We start from the raw sequence: 21,761 nt of genomic DNA, 5'->3' as shown, positions 1-21,761 counted from the left end.
AGTCAAGTATTTATTTATTTTTCATTCTGCAATTAATATCCCTGAGTTGTATCATACAATAGTGGATCAGCAGCTTCCAGTTGGTTTATGACTGTTCTTTCTTGGGAAATCTTCAACTACTGGGCATAGACACACCGTGTAACTACAATATCCCCACTTTGAGTCCAAAAACTGTTTTATTCATAAGTGCAGCAAGAGTGATTTGTTAGGAAGAAATCCAATGTAAGCCCAAATAAAAAAACATATTTTGTAATATGTTGGAAAATTCAGTTTACTGAGCGTCTTAATTATTTTAAGTTGTATAATAAATTATTTCTATAGGTTATATATATAAGTAAACTGTTGTTTTGTTTTCATCCATCTTCAGTAGTTCACTGGGAATGGTGGAATATTATTAAACAGATATGAAATTGAATATAAACACATTAAAAATTTTGGGGGGACATAGACTGTGAAATCAATCAAGGTTTTCATTATTTTAAACCCGACTCTCATTTACCAACATTTCCAACCAGCAATTGTTGATTGTATTTTAAATGTAACAGCTGTTCATTTCAGCTTATTTTATATTTTGAAGATAAATTAGTCTTGTTCAAAAACTCTGATTCCATTTTAAACTTAGTTTGACAGCTGTGGAGGTTGAGCTTTAATAGTGACACTCTCTCACTTGCTGCTCAGAAAATGGAAACTGAATGAAAGACTCTGAACCAGCAACATGTCCGTGCCAATCTGAAATGTTGTGTGTGTGTGTGTGTGTGTGTGAGCAGAATGCCCTGCAGTTCATCAAACAGTGCTGGAAGATGCCGGGACGTCCTCTCTTCCTGGTTCTCATCCGCGAGGATAACATCAAGTAATATACACACTCCATAATAGCTCTTTTATCTTTTTTTCCTGTCTTCCTGTCCTCTGATAGCTTTCTCGCAGCATTCTTCCTCGTCCTATCTCTCCCTACATCACCCTCTATCTTTCTTTTTCTGTCTGATACTGGCTCAAGCTTGCAACAAAATGCCTTGACAGTCACAATTTAGTTCAATTTTTTTCATCCAATATTTTTATCTCTCTCTCACACTCCCTCTCACCTGTCCTTCCATCTGTTTATCTTTATAGCAGGAAGGTGGTACTGTATTTGCTTGCTGAATGGGTGATTATGTTTCTCATTTGTATCACTATAGTGTGGCTGGTGGGCTGATTACACTAGTATTGACCATTATCCAAGGAGCCATATGTTAAATGTGCTACAAACGCTTAAACAGCCACACTGCAGCATCTGGAATGAGTCAGTAGGCCCTCATAGAAGCAACTCAATAGTCATTAGTTTGCTATTGATCGGGATGATGACCTGTATAGGAGGCGACAGCAGACCTGAATAAAGCAATGAATGCTTGGTTGAAGTGTGCTGATTTATTCACGAGTTTCAGCTGTGAGGATTTCATACTGATGTGATGTTTAATACAGGTGTTGTGTTTGGATTATAACACAAATGTTTTGATTCACAGTTTGACAGATTCATTATACTGTGCAGCACAAAACTGAGTCAATTTATCCTCTGTCTCTCCAGAGGAAGCCGCTTCAACCCAGTCTTGGACATGCTTGCATCGTTCAAGAAAGGCAACATCGGAGGGGTCAAAGTTCATGTGGACAGACTTCAGGTTTGTTTATTCTTGTATTGATTCCTTATTTGGTCATTCTTAATCACTCTTTATATTAGTGCATATTTCAATGAATTTCCTTAGTCAATTATTGGACATGTTAACAATCAGTAGTTGGTTTATCGTTAAAAAAAACACAACAAATAACACAGAGTGTGTGTTTTCCATAATAACAGCGTTTTTTTAAAACTACTATCATGGCTCATATCATCAAAAAATCCAAGTAAGTTAGGTATTTGAACAATTAAATAAACATAATTTAAATTATAGTAACAAAATCAAGCCTTCTTCCGACTCCCTTTTGTTGCTATGCAATAAATTGCTCAACAAGTTCAAAATATTCTATATAGCAAATAATGTTGCACAACATTAGACAGCATATAGTTGTTAACAATAAAATAGGTTACACTAATTTTCACAACAGACAGACTTCAGTCTGACTGATTTCATTTAATCCCTTAGAGAAAAGATTGGGGTGAGTCAAGCACTGTTAGTTCACTGGAGCTGCTCCAACTGATGGGAGATATGTGCCAACTTAACCAGCCCAGGGAATCCCTCAGCTTCAGTAAACTTGAATTACACCCAAAGAAATGATTATTAAATTCCTGACTTTTGTTTTTATGTTGTTAGAAAGATGTGCTTGTCCTTAATGTTGGCACTGTTAAACTGCAGCAGTGCTCTCTGCTCTCAGCTCCCTGAATGGCTGGATTAACCTCCTATGGGGCCCCAAGGCAAAAGTTTGTTGTTGGACCTCTGTTGACCCCCACTGTACATAGTAGTACTCTAGAGCGGAGATGATTAGATGATTATTCTATTAGTTGGTCCGCAGAAATATAATTGGCATCAATTTTGATAAATGATTAATCATTTAAATAATTTTTTAATGTAAAAATGCCAAAAGGTCAATGGTACCACCTTCTCAAATGTGAATATTTGCTATTTTTCACAGTTTTCCATGATAAAAAATGATAGTAAACTCAGCATCTTTGGGTTTTTGACTGTCGGTCAGACAAAACAAGTCATTTAAATATGTGAACTTGGGCTTCAGGGAATAATTATTCCCTGCAATTAAACATTAAACAGATACTACACCAAAACCACAGTACATTTTCTGACTGTTTACTCCCTCATCTTCTACTCTGTTGGTTAATATATATTTCTAATTTCTTACATTGTTAACGACGATCAAACAATAATCAATTCATCATTGACATCCCTACCTTGTGTACATTTTAAAAATATGTTACATTATATACTGTACGTTTGGCCATCAGAACTACACCCAGAAAGTGATTTCTACATGCATGTCCATCACCTTTAAGGTATATTTCATATCCAGAGCCACTATCTTTCTTTCTTCTTCTACGAAAAACCAGGGGAGATTGATACGTTTCACTGGTCAATCCTCTGTTTTACTGGGAGGATCAGTGGTGTTAGGTCGATGTTGTCACAGCTCCAATCCATACAAATGGATCACTGAATCAGTATTACCATTGCTGTTACTACACGTTTGATTGTTAACATATCGTGAAGGATTTTCATAAAAGCAGCTGTTGGGGGGAAAATATGCCACCTGCTCTCTCCTGTTGGTTCACTTATAGCAGATATTACAACTGTCTCTGAACTAAACCATGGCTTAATACTACAAATGTTTCAATAAATTGTGTTACAAGGATTCATCTCTTTCTTTGGAAACAAACAGAAGTTTCCCAGCCCTTAATCTGAAATCCCCCCTTATTTCAATAGCAATAGCAGTTTACCTGTGTTTTGACCTTGGTCTGTCACATTCAATTTGGAAGGCAAATTGTTATTTATTTATTTATTTATTTATTGCCTTGGAAAGGTGGAAACCTAGACAGGTTTAAAAAGGAGATGGAAACTATTGGGGTGAAGCTTTTTGTTGCTTGTAAAAAATGCATTGGAATGAATTCAGGGGACAGCAACAAATTAAATGAAATTAATAGATTAGTGGTTCATCACTTCACTGTATCTTTTGGCCTATTAAGATTGTAGGGACTGTACAAAAATCCGAATCAATACATACACTGAAGTGATTGAAAAATAAACAATCAATGAATTAATTTAACTCATTGGAATGCACACAGCAGCATTCATGAATTTACAATTAACCATAAACAGCATACTGCGTATCATTTGTAGCAGACTGTATTGGTATAAAGTGCAGGATTTAGCACACAGTTAATCTTCATGATGGCAAGAAAGTAAGGCCACAGCAGAAGTGGAATTATTTTCACATTAGCAACTTTAACCAACTGCTTTGTCAAACTTTCCAAACTTTCCACTTTCCAAGTGTCTTTGTGGTGTTCAGCAGAGACTTACTCACATGAACCTTTTTTTGTTTTGCCTTTAAAGTTCTTCCTTCCCTTCACCTATTTGCCATTCACTTCACAGCTAACTCTACAGCTTTGAAACACTTCTCCTCTTCATCATCTCATTGTTATGGGGAGCAGGATTGCTGCTCTCGTACGCCTCTTATTTTTGTTTTGGGGTTGACTTCAGTAGGAATGGCTAATATTACATTTAGACCACAGGAGCAAGTCGCATTGAGCTGTACTCGTTACTCCTACGCAGCTATGCTTTTAAATACTCAAGCTTTATTCATCACATTACTGTGTTAGAGACTCACTTGTTACTGGAGCCATGCACATTTGTAAAATTTGAAACAGTGAACTTAGTTCACACCATACTACTCCATGTGCTATTTGTTATGAGCTGCATTATTCAAAGAGTTGTTTTGTATACTGAATCACCTGATAAACCTCCTCTCTGGGATCTATACAGCTATTTTTTCTCACCTCTTGTATTTTTATGCCTCTGAGTGTGAGTGTTATTTCCTTATACATTTCTTTATATACATATATATATTACTATGGAATCTCTTATATATTGCAGCCTATAGTAATGAAATAATCCCTGTGCAAACCATGTAAATGTGTCTTTTTGCACATCAACCTTTCAGACCCTGATATCTGGAGCAGTGGTGGAGCAGTTGGACTTCCTGCGTGTCAATGAAGCAGAGTAAGAGCATCTTCTAGTCGTTAATTCTTGATTTGTCTGAGGTCAGTGCTTTGCTCTGTTAGTTTGTATGCTGTATGTTGTATGCTCTCAGAAAGCTCAAGAAGATGTCCATAATTGGACTGATAGAACAATTGACTAGATTATATTGGTCATTCAAGTTTGATATACAGTATGCATACAGTTTTAGATTTTTTTCATAATTGTTGAACAGTACAGCTGATACAGATAATTGATTCTTCATTTTCAGTTTCAGGATCAATAAATCAGTTTAGCGTAAAGTGACAAAATGTCAAAGGAATTTTGTCAGCATTAGTTTTTTTTGTTGATTCAGATGTTAAATGTTGTAAATTCAGTAACTGCATTCATATATTAAATCTTCTGTCAAAATATGTTTATAGTAAACATAGTGTAACTTACCTGCCTGTGAAATCTGCTGGCACACATGCTGTTAATATAACTGCATACTGGGGTGTTCATGCCATTATATGTACAATTTGAAATGAAAGCGCAATGCTGCAGCAACAGAGGCAATTCTGTAATTGTTTCTTGTCTCTTACACAATGCTTGTCTGTATTTGCGTGTCTGCATGTGTATGTGTTCATATGTACAAAGGATCCCAGAGTTTAAGAGCTTTGAGGAGCTGGAGCTGCCTAAGCACTCCAAGGTGAAGAGACAGATGAGTACGCCCAACGCCTCAAACCTGGAGCAGCAGCCGGAGATCAATGATGAGGAATGGATAGGAAAACCCACTCAAGAGATCATCCAGAAGTTCCATGTGAGTTGACTTTTATGACTCTTTCACCTAAGGGTGAAAAGGGCCACACACTTTTGAATAATTATTAAATGCTACTGCTTACAGCTTATTTGCTTTTGGGTATATTTTTTCCTGTTCCATAAATGAAGCGACGCCTGCGAGCTAGTTCAGGCAGCCCCAACTCGAGCTGCCACCCCACTCACATGCCGTACTCCCCTCACTGTAACATATATACAACGCACCCTTATAATCATGGCAGTGTATTTAAGCCGTCAGTGCTCTGCTCATGCAAGCAAGCATGTTGTTTGCTGCTATGGTGCTGCTGCTGTTGATATAGCATTTCAAAAGCCCCGCCTCCACCCCTGCATCCACCTGTAGGTTCTGAGTGTATCTTCCCCATTGGGGGAAATTTGTATCGTCGCTCCCCACTCCCTGCTGTGTGAGATCAGTGTTTCCTTGTGGGGAGCGACAAGGTCAGAGCACACTTCCTTAACTAAGGATGACAGAAGTGGTAAGAAAGAATCACCACTTGAATCTTACTGTAGTTATTAAACTTCATATTTTGGGTGCATGGATGGGGCAGGGACCACCCTCACAGAGACCTTGGTTAATTCTTCAGCAGTGTTGCTTGGCTTGGCCATGCACTCTGAGAGACACAGTTGTCAGTATTTACAGAGGAGAAAGCGGTGAAGAATCATGTCCTTGTCGGTGCACTAGTGAGAGTGGCAGGTGAAAAGAGGGGTCGTGCCAATTCCATTTGTATTAGAGGAGACACATAATCCCAGGTGTCGTTGCTCTAAGGACACACCACTAATAAATCCAATTCCAACTGGTCCACCTGTCTGAAAAGCAAAAGGTTTGCAAGATTAACTCTATCCACTAATTGTTCCCTCCTGTTCACTCATTGATATATCCACTCTTGTCAAGGCTCACTTAACAAGAATGTCTCCTTATTCACTGTAAGCAGCTTATAAATAAGGTAAAACATTTTTCCTTGGGATTTTGGGTATGATCAGTCCAAATCTGCTCACAGTCATCAACAGCTGTCTCACTCTGGCTCTGTACCGGAATATTTTAAGCCTTTAAGTTTTCATCCATGTTTGAAGAATCCAAACCTCAGTCCACAGTTCACTGCAATTGCAATTTATTTTCTCTGTGAGGAAGACTAGAGGTTAGTCTAAAAGTCTGAAAAGCTCTATGTGTCTATTTTAAGTCATCTATCTGATGGTTTTGTCTACATTGACTCTCTCTCTTACACTCTCTTCGTGGCATCCTTTGTCATTTAAGTTTTAAATGCATGCCATTTATAAACCATCAAATGTTGTAACCATTTTATTATTACAACCAAACAATAAATAATTGACCTTACATTGTCATGCCTAGAAATGCTTTCTTTTCAATATTTTAGGTATATTCATGCTCCAGTCAAATTGAATTGAGGCAACACAGACTTACCCATTATCATCACAATTGCAGAATTGCAGAAAACTAAATGGTCTAACTAAAATTTCATCATGGCTTGTTAGGACAGTTACTGTGAGTGGATAGATTTGCGGCTTCCTATAGTGTGCAATAAAGGTATTTGTGTTTATTTAATTGTATATATTTTTATGTATAACTATGTTTACATGCTTGTCTAAGGTAATCTTTACTTTTGTCTGTATGCTTGTCTTTTCCCAGGACTGTGGCTGCTTGGCAAGTCAGGCTCAGCTAGCATGTATCCTTCTTAGGAGAGAAGGACCAGACTTTATTGCCAAAGATGGTAAGCACATACTCACAGTATGAGTGAGTGAACAACGTAAAGAGCTAGTCACTGGGTTTGCTAAAACTGATCAGGAGATTTGATCAGTTTTAGTGTCACCCATTAGCAGCTTTGCTAACATTATCTTGTCCACTTCATTCCTGTAAAAACCCCTTTTTTTTGGTGCATTCATCAGTCCATATGAATCAATCACAGGTCTTTAGGATGCTGTTGTATTATGCTTTTGAATGTGTAGTAACTGTTAAATTTAACAGTTATGATTTATATAGATTGGAGGATAAATCTAGATACGGCTGTATATGTCTTTCTGATGTTTTTTTAGTGTCTGACCACATTAACAGATCGTCTTTATTGATTTCAGAGAACTTGACTGATGAGCTGGAGAGAATCTACAGAATGGCTGGCAGCAGAAAGCTTTGGTCTGATATTCTCACACATATACATACATACTGTACAGTGCATACACTGTTTAGTCTTCCAGTCTGTTACTCCATTTGTTGAGCTTACATTATTATTAGTCCAGTTTTTTTTAATGTCATTATGGAGTCCAAATATGAGGAGGATTATCAAAAGTATCCAGATTTCTAAATCCTAAAGATGCATTCAGGACCAGTGATGCCTCTAAGATGGTCACATTTAGTACATTTTAAGTTTTATTATGCTGACGAGTGATCATTATTAGCCGTTGCTCTGTTGATACGGGGCTGGGAATTTTTGTTGGAAAATTGTATTCAAGTGTTTTTTTTAATTTGGTGTCCTCTTAACTGAATCTCTCTCTACATTTTGTGTCCCATTTGTCTTCCTCATAAAGTAATTTCTCATGTTGACAGTTGATGATAAATAACTTCTATGTAATCTGGCGGAACTATAGGCTGGCAGTGCGCAATGTTGCCACCGCTACCAAGAAGTTTGCCAGCTCTATAGCCCCTCACATCACCACAATACTTGTGCATGGGAAACAGGTAATATTCAGGCAGAGATGGACTAAAAGCTCTGCATGTTTAGACCCAGCTAGCTGGCTAGCTAGCTCTCTAGCTTGACAGCTGTGTGAGGTTCAGCCAGCAATGAAATTCCTTATAACCAGGGTGTAAACAGGTGTTTAGTCAAAAAGAATATTTTACAAAATTCAAGGCTTAAATTTGATACTATAATATGATTTCAGCTCAAACCTCTTTCGTTAGCTTATACAGTATCATGTAAATAAAAATTGTGACATTTTCCTGAAAGGGTTAAAAGCGAAAATTAGACGATTCAAAAAATGCATGAAACGTATAAATAATTCATGGAAACCTTTAAGGAAAATGGTGCTACTTTGTGAATAGTTATTACATACAGTTTTTGCTATAACATTAATCTGAGTCTTGCCAGTACTAATTATTTTTCATAAAAATCTTTTTGTAACACTGGTCCCAAGTCTTGCTATTAAAGTAAATTAAAATTAAAAGTAAAATTGAACTTAAGAAATCTCACAGTAACATGTAACGGACCAGTAGTCACCCTGGTAACAAGTTGTATACAGCTGTAGCAGCCTGGTATCTGAGCATCTCGCTAAAATGCTAACCAGCTGATGCTAATTCTGCTTACACTGCTGAATCTAGCGAAGTAGAATGGCTTATACTCACACGGCCATGAGTTAGCTAGGCCAAGCCAGCGGGCCCCTTGCCTCAGATAGGGACAGGAGCCTGTTGTCGGTGTTTGCTTTCTCTCCATTAACCATCACAGAGGCTAGACCCTTATTTCTGCTGTTATGTCCCACTGTGGCATCACCCACTGCACTCAGGCTGGCTGTATAATCCCACTGAAATAGAATATGGTGTGTAAATGCCGATATACTCATTGTTACTCCAGGTGTGTTTCATCAGTGGTGGCCCTGCCAAATTGTCGAGCTTGCAGTTACTTTGGGAGCAAAAACCACTCGCAAATTCCTCATCACAACAAGTAAAAGTATAATGATCGTCTTATTTTCTATCTTAGAACCAGTCATGAAAGAAGGGAGCTGCCACTTTGACCAGTGTGAGAACTACCAACATAACATACTAGTGTACATGTTTAACCACAGTCTGTTTGAGTAAAATTCTTTGGTTGGAAAGCAGCAATTTGACTTTGAACCTACCCCAAATTTGAATTTGTTATTGGTATACTGGTGGCCTAACTAACAAAGAATGGACCAGATAATGTGAATGGTTGTCACAATGCTTTTGATCCCCTCTTTTAGTGGTCAGAGTTTTTGTGTGAATAGTTTAATCTGAGTTTCAGTCACGTTGACTGACATGACGGCTTTTATTTTACGTCGTTTTATTAATTAATAGGATTTTTGCATAGAGAAATTTGATTATGCCGAAGAGGAGGGAAAAGAAAGCCCGGAGGCTTTCAGTGGTTTCCAACTTGCTTGGAAATAGTATCAATACTCAGTTCAATTTACTTTCTCATTTACCTAACATGGGCCAGGAAGTGAAGCTTGAAATAGGTTCCCCAACAAAGCATCAGTGGATTGACACCACGCCACACCTTATAAACAGTAAGGCTTTGTTGCCTTTTTATACATTGTGCTCAAGATGTGCACTGAATAACTCCACACACACATACACATATAACAATTCTCAGCATAAAAGAAGAGGATGTCGTGTTTCACCTGATGTTATTCAAGACCCCATTAACTAAATGATTTCATTTGTTCACTGCTTCTGTGATGATGGCTTCAACTCCCTGCGTGTCTATAGCAACCCTGGCTGTGGGCTACCATGTGAAGATAACCACCATTTATGTATGTGTGCTGCTTTTTCATAGGATTCCTGCAGGCAAGAGGAGGCAGTCTGAAGGCTGCAGTGACTCTCATGTATACTGAACTCAGAAATTAGTGAACATTAAAATGTTTTGTGGAAAAGCCAACCTTTTATCAATAACTAAATCACGTTTATTAATTGGGACTATCACATCTTCCGGTTTTTAATGCTAGAAAAACTGGCTTTTGATTTGGTTTTTTTAATTATTATTCTGATGTTTAAATGGTTTGCCAATTTGGGGGCACATTCAGTATGTGCTACATTAAAACTGCAGTAAAGTTAAGGAATTGGATCCTCAGTCTTGTTGTAAAAATGAACAAGAAAAAGATGTTAACATCCTAGCTGTTAGTTGTTACCTGTCATGATGTCACAAATGTTCTTGTGTCTTTTCGTCCACTAGGTCTGTTGTCCGTCTTGCCGCCAGTCTCTTAACTAAGCTAGTGGACAGCCTTGCCCCAAGTATTACTAGTGTTTTAGTGCATGGCAAGCAGGTAAGTGGACAGAGACAGCAGGGCCTGAGCAGGTTAACTGTCCCTTTTTTTAAAAAAGGGACAATTGATGACAATGATTTTAATGTTCACTGATTTAAAAAAAATGAAAATTGGAAATATATAATTTAAAGCTCCTCGTGCTGTCATCCTATGGGAATGACATAGGATAGCTGCATGCTCATATTCCTCATCACAGCTCACCTCCACTGTCTGTGTATACAAGCTGTAGTTGTAGTGAGGCTGCCATTGCAGAATCCTAATATGCACCGTGTCCACATGTCTAGACACACTCCCATGTGCCAATTGATATTTTGTGACCCGGGAATTTGTCTGATGCCACTACCTCACGCTGGATGAGTTTTGGTGCATCATTTCCTGTCAAGTATTATTCAGAGATTAGCCTCCTCTCTAGAGTGTCAGTTATCTCGCCTCATTTTTACCCCTCTGAACAGTTTTAGGCGTTTCATTATGCTGAAGTAGCTTAAGGTGTGAATCTGCATATAGATTGCCTACCGGAGGGAAGGCTCTCCTCTCAACATGATTGGAAAAGCTGATTTAAAATTTGAGATGGCTGTGTTCTCCTGTTTACAATAACAGCTCAGTTGGAAGTAGTAAGAGGCACTACCGCATTTAGGTCAATTTTGACTAGTTTTGATTATGTTTCGATATTGTATTTCAACAATGTGTTCCTCTTGAATTCAGAGTTGGCCATTTCAAAACTTTATTTGCAGCCGCAGGCAAGTCTTTGCTCAGTTAGAATTAGTTTAAATGTGAAGATGAATGATACATCCAAGTTTTCAAAGTACTAGACTTCATCAGCACACAGATAATAGTGTGTCCTCTCATCAGGAAGATTGCTGAGGTGTAATTTTCAGAAGAAACAAAATACAAAAGAGTAATCATGGGATCTGTAAATTTGACCTACTTACTTTTATGTTACTCTGGGAGAGGAGGCCAATTTTAGAGTGATGGAACAAAGATACTTGTAGGAATTGCACCTAACATGTGTCTGTGCACCTGCACAGGCACACACACATACTTACAAAAACTCTAATATATTGAATAGAATACATTAAATAGAACTATATGTGGGTATGATGTATGCTCCTTTAGCGTGTGTTTGTGTGCACATGCCTGTGGTTACCAGGTGACCCTGGGTCTATTTGGTCATGAAGAGGAGGTGATCTCCAACCCGCTGTCGCCAGGGGTGATCCAAGACATCATCTACAGAAAGTGCTCCCTTCACGGTGGGGAGCGAGAGGCTGTTCTTCAGCAGGAGCTGGTCATCCATATCGGATGGATTATATCCAACAACCCTGAGCTGTTCAGCGGCATGCTCAAGATCAGAGTCGGGTAAGACAAAGTGGAGATCTGGATTGAAGGGATGAATCTGCAAGGAAGGCTGACTAAAATGGAGCAGTGAACGGAGGAATCACGTGATCACAATATCTTAAAACATCTTATGGTCTTTGGCTGCTGATCTGCATAAAAGTTATATTTTATCCATTGCCATCCTGCCAAACTCTTGTACACTTATTCAAGCAACATTAACTCATGCAGTATGTGCTCTTGTGTCCATACCACTCAACTAAACATGAATAAATCAATACATGTGAGCTTGAATCCAGGCTGAAGTTTGCTAAGTTATTTCCTTATGTCAGCCGATCAAATATAAACATCCTTACCAATTAGACCTTACAATTCATATTGTTTTTCTAAAGTTGTTTCTTACTCGAAAAGAACCACACCGCAGTTCTTTTGGAATTGGAATCACATTTTGTTTGCTCTGTGATAAATTAGTAAATGCTCCAGAGTTTGAACAAATCTCTCATGTTTGGTCTGAAAGTCGAAACATAATGTTGAAAGAAGTGTTGTAAGGTAAATCTAATTTATCTTTAATGTTTGTTTCAGTTTGATTTTGGTTATAAAAAGTTTTTTTTAAATGTAACCTTAAGAATCTTTGCACCATGAAGCAATACTGAAAACAAAGGACACATGAAAGCATTTTGAACATGTTCATCCTTTATGACCACCATGACTGCCCTCATGCAAGTTCACTAGTTTAATCCCATGTTGTTAACAGCGAGTGTGTGACTGTGTGTGTACTGTTGATCTCCAGATGGATTGTCCAGGCCATGAAACACGAGCTTAAGATCCGGGCAGGAGACATGCCATCCCAGGACATCTACCAAATCTCCCCTAGTGACATCAAGCAGCTCCTGCTGGACGTCCTGCAGCCGCAGCACACTGGCAGGTACTCCAAAACACACAGCCACACACACTCTATTATAAATATTATCTGTGGGTTCTGGTCGTTTCAATTCACAAATCTGCCTTTGAAGACACTGTGTCTTTATCTCAATGTGTTTACTTGTTGTATAATCCTTTTAGTTTTAATTATTTTATCTTCAGTGCTGTCTTGTCTACATCCATATCTTATTATCTGCTGCTGCCACAACCCAATTTCCCCATGGGAATTAAAGTTTTATCTTATCTCATCTAATCTAATACACATTGACTCATAGACAATTTCCTCCAGCACAACGGCTATTACATTATATTTCCCTTGTCTCTAAGACTGGGTTCAACAGTTTCACCCTTGTTTTGTCTCAGGCCTTGGCTGAACAGGCGTCAGATCGATGGCTCTCTGAATAGGACCCCTCTGGGCTTTTATGATCGTGTTTGGCAGATCCTGGAGAGGACCCCCAATGGTATTCTGGTGGCTGGGACTTACCTTCCACAGGTACCTGCATCCCCTGATATTATACTATACTATATAGATAAACACTCTGACCAATGCTGGTCATAGGTGGCACAGCTTTGAGTTATCGAAACCAGTATAACTATGTATAATTTTTAAACTGTCACGTGTGTGCCTTACAGACACTGATCTCTGGCTACTACATCAATCCACTTACTTGATTTGAATACTTGAAGACAGTGACAGTGCGAAAAAAAAAATTTTTTCCTGCAAATTTGGAGCCGATACACAAAAAAATCTGACCACAATTTCAGAATTTAACCTTGGCTGATGAACATACAGATTTACTTTTTTGAGTAATATAAAGTATGTTATCAATTTAAAGATGTCTCCACTGCGTTGGACTTTCAGTCTGTGGGTCAAAACCCTATGAAACCCTAGAGGGCTTTTAATTTGAAACAAGGGCTTTTAAATTTAAATGGATACAGGAGGTGGCAGCATTTGGCTGACCAATGGTGTAACTTCAACAGCACAGCAAATCTGCCAAACTGCACACAGTGTTGCCAACTTAGTGACTTTGTCGCTAGATTTAGCAACTTTTCAGACCCCTTTAGCAACGTTTTGGACTGAGGTTAACTCTTCTCCTTGAAGCGAGTCACCAGTATTTCTCAGTGAATGAGAGCTATGTGGCTCTCTGGACTGACTGTTCAGTGGGTGGGACAGAGCATCAGCACGTTCAGTGGACCAGTCATCAGCCAGAGAGAGTCATGAATGAGTTGTGAATGTGTGTACCTAATGATCAATCATTGATCCTTGTTTTTATTCTAAAAGTTTGATTTTGTTTTGTCAAAATGGACAGAGTTAACAATAGTGAATTTATTCCAGTGCATGATCATATCTCTATTCATGATACTTTAGTTAGAGTTGACAGCCTGCATAAATAGATACCTGCATAGGTAGATTTAGATGCACATTGAGGAGCTGCTTGAAAAGAAAAATGGTAAATGAAATAGCTAGTTACGGACAGTTTAGTTTAATTTAACTTAATTTTTTTAAATCTTGAATTATGTAATCGCGTCATGATGTCATAGATATTGCAAATCAGCATGTGACATCATCTAGTAACATCTAGCGACTTTTTCTGCAAGCTTTAGCTACTTTAGCTAAGTGTTGGATAGGGCTCCACCGCTCAGCCTTGCAGTCAGTTTTTCTCAGTGGCCTCTCACGGTATTGCAGCGAAAAATCCCCCCATGGCCCAAAAAGCATTTTCCCCATAGACCACCATTGTAAAAGAGACATCTATAAAACTGTTGACAGGACACTTCGAACTGCAAACAAAGTTAATCATGACTCTTTCTTTTATGAGTTTTTGATCCATGGAGGTTTTATATTTGTAAAACTTTCCCTGAGCCAAGAAAAGCGATTTTAAAATTTGTGATGTCATCACAATGTAAAGTCTAGGGGCTGAGCAGGAACTGGCGGGCAGGGCCAGCAGGGGAAACACTACTTTTCTTGGTGTATTCGCCCCCCGATCAATTCTTATTGGACTGAATGGGCACCATTTTTAGTCCGGTATCCAGCTCTTACAATACATCCATGCGTCAGAATGACAGATTTGATTAGTCAGAAAGGACCAGTTCTGAGAGAGAAAAATGTAGTTAAAAAATATGAAAGTAAAAATAGTGGTTTAGTCCCTTTGACTGATATATTATTATTATATATGACATCTTTAGATTATTAACACTGAAGCATCAGTGTGTAAGCAGCATGTTACTATTGTACCTGCCGGAAGTGGAGTTAGTTTGAGCTACTTTATATACAGTTAGACCCTTCCCTCTGGAACCACAAATGCTACAGCTTTTTTCACACATGTAGTAGGACTCTCCAACACCTCTAAACTGACTATGATGTGAAAAATTTGTGGAGTTCCCCTTTAAATAACTATGTAACCACATTGTTTTTTTTCCTCTTTTTCCTCCTTTTTTTTCTCTCTAGCAACCTACACTGTCTGACATGACCATGTATGAGATGAACTTCTCCCTGCTGGTGGAGGACACGCTGCAGAGCATTGTCCTGCCTGAGTACAGACAAATCATAGTGGAGGTAAAAAGCCTTTTCACTAACACCACCAAAGTTTTCAGATATAACAGAATAAAATAATGAAATGGAAAGAAAATTTGTGGGAATGTATTTTTACTCAACCTGACATTATGATTGCTGTCTTTTTTCTGGCATCAATAAAATATCTCGAATCAGCAGCAGGGATATTAACTGGTACTAATACATAATATCACATCACTTTAGTTTTATCAGTTCCTTACTGGTTACCCATTTGGTTTTAATTGATTTTAAGATTATCCAGAATCTTTATGACTAGGATTACAGTAATTTGAACCTGTACAACAGACCTTTAAATCAGTATAAAAATTTAGTTGTTGTCCTCTCTCCACTGTGCGAATAGTTGCTGATGGTGGTGTCCATAATGCTGGAGAGAAACCCGGAGCTAGAGTTCAGCGAGAAGGTGGATCTGGACAGTCTGGTCAAGGCAGCTTTCAATGATTTCCAGAGGGATCGCAGTCACTTTGAAGGCATAGAGAAACAGGTAGGAAGGTTTTCCTCTAGATTGTCAGTTAACTGATATTTAGCTGAGTTTTTGTTGAAACCACCCCCAAAAAACAGGTTGGCATCTTAACTTATCTCATACTTGCAGACTTTAAATCATGGATTACTTATCAGCACTTTTTAAACTCTTGAAAACACATCTCATAATCCCTCAGAGATGATTCTACATCTGTCCTTCACTGTGTTTGTACCAGGATGACATGCAGGCATTTTACAACACACCACCAGTGGGACAGAGAAGCACCTCCAGCTACCTGACCAAGGCTGTTATGATCCAGTTGCTGCAGGGACATGTGAAGGTCTGCAAGGATGACCCGTGCTCTGTTAGCTAGATTCACAACACTTTGACCCCTAATCCCAACCCACTGCAGTGTAGTCATCAAATGGCCCGGCAAGGACTATTAACTTTCCATCACATGCATTCAGGAGATAACCTCTAACCTCTCCAGTTTTCCTTCAGCACCACTCTGCTTACGCCTACAAGCTACAGTACATTTTCTCTGTGACTTTTGCTTCGGCAACTGCAGAGACTGTTTGCAGAAGTTGCAATTTTATGTCCTTTTGAATGCGGTAGATTTGAATGTCTGCAGTTTGTTGCAAGGGTCAATATACTGTGCATCCACCAGTCACATTTAACTCAGTAGCACCTAGAACCTTGCTTCTCTACACATCTTTTTTGTTGCCAGAGTTCAGTCTCCCAGCTGTGTTGTGTATTCAAAAGGTTTTAATACTGTGATTATTACCACTGATAATCAGGCAGGTCAAAATTCCACTTAGCTAAGTAACTACTGTTACACTACATCTTCTCACATTTTTCTTACCACCATCAAAATGAAGACTAAGTGAAGAAAAAAATTACAAAAATTGCGATCAAGATTGACACCACTTGCTTATCTGTATGCTAAATATGAAGCTACAGCCAGCAGCCAGTTAGCATTGCTTAGCAGAGACTGAAAAGGGGGGAAAATATCTAGCGTGGCTGCCCAAAGGTAACAAAATCCAACTACCAGCACCTCTGAAGCTCACTAATTAATAAGTTAACATTCACAAGTCTCCACCTGGCAACACGACCTCTGTAAAAATACAACTTGTGTTTACACTTTAGTTTTTATGTGGATTAAACATAGAAGATGTAATATGTTAATTACTGAACTTTAGAGGTGCTGGTCCATAGATTTTCTCAACTTTGGACAGAGCCAGGCTAGCTGTTTCCCCGTTTCTAGCATTTCATGCTAAGCAGCTAACTGGTGGCTAGCTTCATATTTAGCCTACTGTACAGACATTTGCGTGTTATATATCTTCTCATCTCAACTCTATAAGAAAGTGAATAAGCATACTGCTAAATTCCCAAAATTTCCCAAACTATCTCTTTAATTTTTATTTTTGCTTACAAATCAAATGTAGATGTTCTTTACCATGACTATCAGATATTTTGAAATAATGCCACTTCGACCCCAACTCTGACAAATGAAGCATGCTCAGATGTAACTGTACAAGCTGTATGTTATACTTCACCAGCAATAACCTAGCTGTTACATAGCAATTTCATGAGGAGAAAATTATTCAGTACAGGGTTATATCATGATAGATGTGGTTCTCAAACTGATGCATTTGGTTCCCAGGAGCCTTATCCCCAGATATTGAGAAAATAATTCTGCCAATATTTTAATCCACTTATATAAAATAATGAATCTCTGAGCATTAGAGGGTTTGAAAGCCACTGCACATGATATAATATCTGGATTTTTGTAGTGAAGTAAACAGTATTATTATGTTTAAAATGCATACATGTTAGAGTTAGATGTTTGAAGTACTGTGTTGAGCTTTTCCTATGTGTCCTCTCTCCTCTATGCATGCACAGTCTGTAGCATGACAATAGGTACTGTTGGCCATCCTGCCGGTTTTTCTGAATGTTAAAGGCTATGAAATAGAGTTTATGAGAGGCCTGTTTTGCACAATAGGGCTCTGCATGACAATGAATACTGCTTATCTGGTCTTGAGACTGAGGATCCTTTAGAAAATGCTGTTTTGTTGTATGGGGTCAACAGAAAAAAAACTGCTGTCATCCTTAGATAGAAATGTTGAAAGACTTATTTTAAAGTGTGCCTCTCTGAATATCATCGCTGTGACGAATCCGCCCAACCTTGTCACTGCGTGTTTGTGTGTGTGTGCGTTGTTTACCCTTGTCATTCAAAGGAAGTATTTTTAACGCAACACTGTAGTTTCAAAGAATAAAGTTACCGTGGAAACTAAAAAAAAATTTCCTCTGTGTCACTTTACTATCAGCTTCACAAACTGTATTTGAATACGCACTTTGCATTATGCAGCTGTCTCTGGAACATCTTCCCCCCTTTTAATCTACAGTTGTGTGAATATGAAATACTGACATATAATTACTTCACATGAAGCCAACATCTCTTGTTCCTTGGCTAAAACTGCAGCAGAAATGGAGCGTGAGTAACTGCAGCAGCCCTGAGGGGTGATTTTGGCATTGTATCGGATTCTACCAGTTACACCCACTTATGTTGCCCGAACCTCTTATCAATCTGCATCTCGCCGCTGAGGTTGTGTGTGCTGTCTGCAACACTGACTAACTGACTGGCAGAGAGAGGTGGAGAGGTGGGCGAGAGCCAGAGGAGAAGATAAATGAGCTCTGCCTCACACTCAATATATTCAAATCAACTCACATGCTGGAGAGAGGACATCTTGCCTGTCTTGTTGAATAAATCGCTTCTTCACCAAGACAAACCCAAAAGAAATGTCTGCTTTGTTCAACATTAAATAGGGGATCTCAAAAAGACTTTAGGTGTTTTTCACATCTGTTTTATGGTTTACCCTTCATAGTTTAGTGGCTAATTAGCTACACAACGTGGATTGTAAGATAAATGATCATGTTTTCATGTTATTTTAGGATAAAGACATCCTCCTTCAAACACCGGGGATCCTTAAATGCACTTAAACCGTGAAAGCAGTTCAAGTCTGAGAAAATAACTACAGATGTTGTCATCAGGTACAGCCTGACAAAGAGATGTTTTTGGTAGCATTATGGGAAATGTAGAATCCAGTGTTTTTGAAGCTTGGTCCAAACTAAAAGTCAGGATATCTCGGCCTCTGCTGTTTCGATTTTGACCCAGTTTTCTTTCATTCTTTTATGTGTCAATAGTGAGTTCCTCAATGTTATTAATGTGCAATACTAAATCGCTCAAGTACCCCCTTAATATGGCTTGATGGGTAAGAATCTATAGTCACAGATTTCACTTTCCACAGTGTCACCTCCGTACCTACCTTAAAGACACTGAGGACTAAATTATATCTAAGAAAACACTCAGATGCAGGTACCAGGGTGATATTATTCTTGATATAGCATATTTCTACTTATGTCATGTGGACATTGCAGTTAAAGAGTCTGTGCCTCATCAGTCCACTAGGATGCAGCAGAGTTCAAGAAATGAAATTGATATAGTCTGTTTTTCTTAACAAAGATGTTTCAAAGATATCTAATTTTAATAAATGGTAAAATGGAAGATCATGCTCAAAGCAAAATTATGTAGATTCAAATCCACATTCTGTTTGTGTATCAGCAGAATACCCAGAGACCATTATGCAGTGCAGTATATTTTGTTTTGTTTTGTTTTTTTCTCTTTTTTTTCAAGTCTCCTCACTATTAGCTACTGCTGAAAATCAGAAAATCTGAAATGTGGTTTGTTGATGGATATGAAGGTGACAAAGTGGCTGCTGCACAAAAAGGTGGCTGTGCTTTCACACTGATGCTAATCAAAGCGTGAATCCTCAAAGAGCAAGAAGCAACAGCATTTTCTGTGTTTAATTAACAGACAATAATTCACCTCACGTTTCAACACCTGCACCTCTGCTTTGTTATTTTCTGACCAAAGGGTGCACAAGGTGAGTGACCGGAGTGGCTTTGTCTTGTCAATAAGGAGCAAAACAAACAGGTGGAATCTGGTAAGAGGCCCCGCTGTTTGCTTGAATGGAAAGGAACAAACAAGGCTGTGAAACAGGAACATTAGCAACCAACAGCAAGCAGCACAAAGATCAGGGACCTTTGGTGGCCTTACAATAATTTATGTTAGGAGTGTGGAAAATAAGAGCAAAATAGAGTCACTAAACTGATGATTAGATTAGATTACAGTGGAGAGTACAAGAATGTAATACAGAGTAAATAAAGGTGGTGTGAAGGTACAGAGTCAACAATGCTGGCATTACAGGAAATAGTTGCAATATATAATGTGTGTATATATATATATATGTATGTATATATATAATATGTAACTGGATCTGTGACAATGAGTAAAATATGTTGAGAAAGGTATTTCAGAGCAAACTATGTGAAAGATGATTACATGTATTTTCATTGTGCTATTGGATATACAGGGAGCTATATAGATGCACAGAAGTGTTAAGGATGGATAAGATTTCATGGGTTTCCTCCTGGAAACCAAAATGTGTGTCAGCTAACCAGTGAAATAAGAGGTAGGAGTGAGTTATTGTGGTGATAGATAAATGAACTGCAAATGTGGGAAAACCTTTCTCATACACATTTATCCCTCCACTCTCTATTTTCTTCTCTCTTTTATTTTCTGAAAGACACATGTTGGCTTATATACATACTTCCCACGGCACTGCAACCATACATTTCTCTTGAAGTGTGTTGTCGACATGGAGATAACCATTTGGAGGCATAATCACAGTTGATGCATTCATACGGTGTGCTCTGATTGACTGTTGAACGGAGGAGATTTCACCCATGGCAGTGAGCACAGCCTTCCCACGTCTGCATCTCTATCACACCTCCTGCTGTAATGCAGCAGGACATCTGCCGTCTCCTCCCTTGGTGTTATCTGGGCCTGAGATGTGAGTTACTGCAGGCTTTTAGATAAAACGCCATAATAATGTGTTTAGTCTGCAGGCAGCCAACCAAAGGGGAATTTACACAGCTGATTCACAGGTGGTCATCATCCATATATCACTTAAATATCGCTCATCAGTTGGGTGGTCTCTCTGAAAAATTTTTAGATACATTTTAGCCATGTTAGTGCCATGGGCTGCAGACTCTTAGGGCCGGGTTATACTAAAGAAGAATTACTGTGTCCAATGTGTTGTCCAACCATTTTGGAAGGCAGAAATGTTTATAGCTTCTTTCTTTATAGTTCCCAACGGCCACACTGAAAAACGGGAAGAAAAGCCACCCATCATAGAGAAGGGGGAGATGCAATCGTGTTTTCAGACAGTCTCTCCTTGAAGACATTCATAGTGTTGCACTTGTTTGTATAGACAAAGTGTGATGGAAATAGCTGTGTAACAAATGAAACTGAGAGAGAAGTTCAAACTCATTGTATGGCCAATTACTGCGGTAAGAGGGTCTAAATTGCGGATTGTCGAAATATTTGGACGCAGCCCACCTAATTCTGATGTCAGAGAAGTGTAGGAGAAGGTTTTAGAGGGTGTTCAACCATCTGACAGGCACTTCTGTTGAATCCTACTGCCCAGCAAGAATTTTTTGTTCTAAAAACGTTCTGAGAATGTCACATGTAATGTTCTAAGCAGGAAGTTTTCTTTTGGTTCCTGGGATGTTCTAGGATAACGTTCTCTAAAAACATCCTAAGAATGTTTGGTGACAACCTTCTAAAAATGTTTAGTGATAACTAAAGCATAATTAGAACATTATGCCCTAACATTCTCAAAACATTTTCCAAATGTTGCTTTGAGAATGTTCTCCCTTAGTTATCATGTAACATTGTGGGAATGTTTTTTTTGTGTAAAAGACGGTTCTATAATATGTTACCTAAACAACATCCTCAGAAGAGAAGTTAAAACGCTATGTCATTTAACTTTATAGGAACATTATTTGAAATGATAAACATCCTTAAAACATTATATGAACATTACATTAAAATGTTTTCTTTTAAACATTATTAGAACTTGTAGGTAACGTTATCCAA

At 38.4% G+C, this 21,761-nt stretch overlaps 1 protein-coding gene across 3 annotated transcripts in view; it reads left to right on the top strand.

The window, feature by feature from the left end:
* phkb (phosphorylase kinase, beta) overlaps positions 1–18,080 on the top strand; it is a 110,987-nt gene extending 92,907 nt beyond the window's left edge. For 2 of the 3 annotated variants that reach the window (XM_044365836.1, XM_044365922.1), the window contains 13 exons: positions 768–850; positions 1,559–1,649; positions 4,630–4,688; positions 5,301–5,463; positions 7,123–7,204; positions 7,566–7,623; positions 8,076–8,166; positions 11,626–11,831; positions 12,598–12,732; positions 13,092–13,221; positions 15,175–15,282; positions 15,641–15,781; positions 15,996–18,080. In XM_044365836.1, the coding sequence (XP_044221771.1) occupies positions 768–850; positions 1,559–1,649; positions 4,630–4,688; positions 5,301–5,463; positions 7,123–7,204; positions 7,566–7,623; positions 8,076–8,166; positions 11,626–11,831; positions 12,598–12,732; positions 13,092–13,221; positions 15,175–15,282; positions 15,641–15,781; positions 15,996–16,133 (1,485 nt within the window). In that variant the 3' untranslated portion in view covers positions 16,134–18,080. Of the gene's footprint in view, positions 1–767; positions 851–1,558; positions 1,650–4,629; positions 4,689–5,300; positions 5,464–7,122; positions 7,205–7,565; positions 7,624–8,075; positions 8,167–10,387; positions 10,479–11,625; positions 11,832–12,597; positions 12,733–13,091; positions 13,222–15,174; positions 15,283–15,640; positions 15,782–15,995 lie in introns of all 3 variants that reach the window. The other variant, XM_044365750.1, reaches the window with a different exon arrangement.
* Positions 18,081–21,761: the final 3,681 nt, after the last annotated feature.

Source organism: Thunnus albacares, chromosome 1, assembly GCF_914725855.1.
Source record: "Thunnus albacares chromosome 1, fThuAlb1.1, whole genome shotgun sequence".
Lineage (NCBI taxonomy): Eukaryota > Metazoa > Chordata > Actinopteri > Scombriformes > Scombridae > Thunnus > Thunnus albacares.
This window is presented reverse-complemented; position numbering and strand designations above follow the sequence as displayed.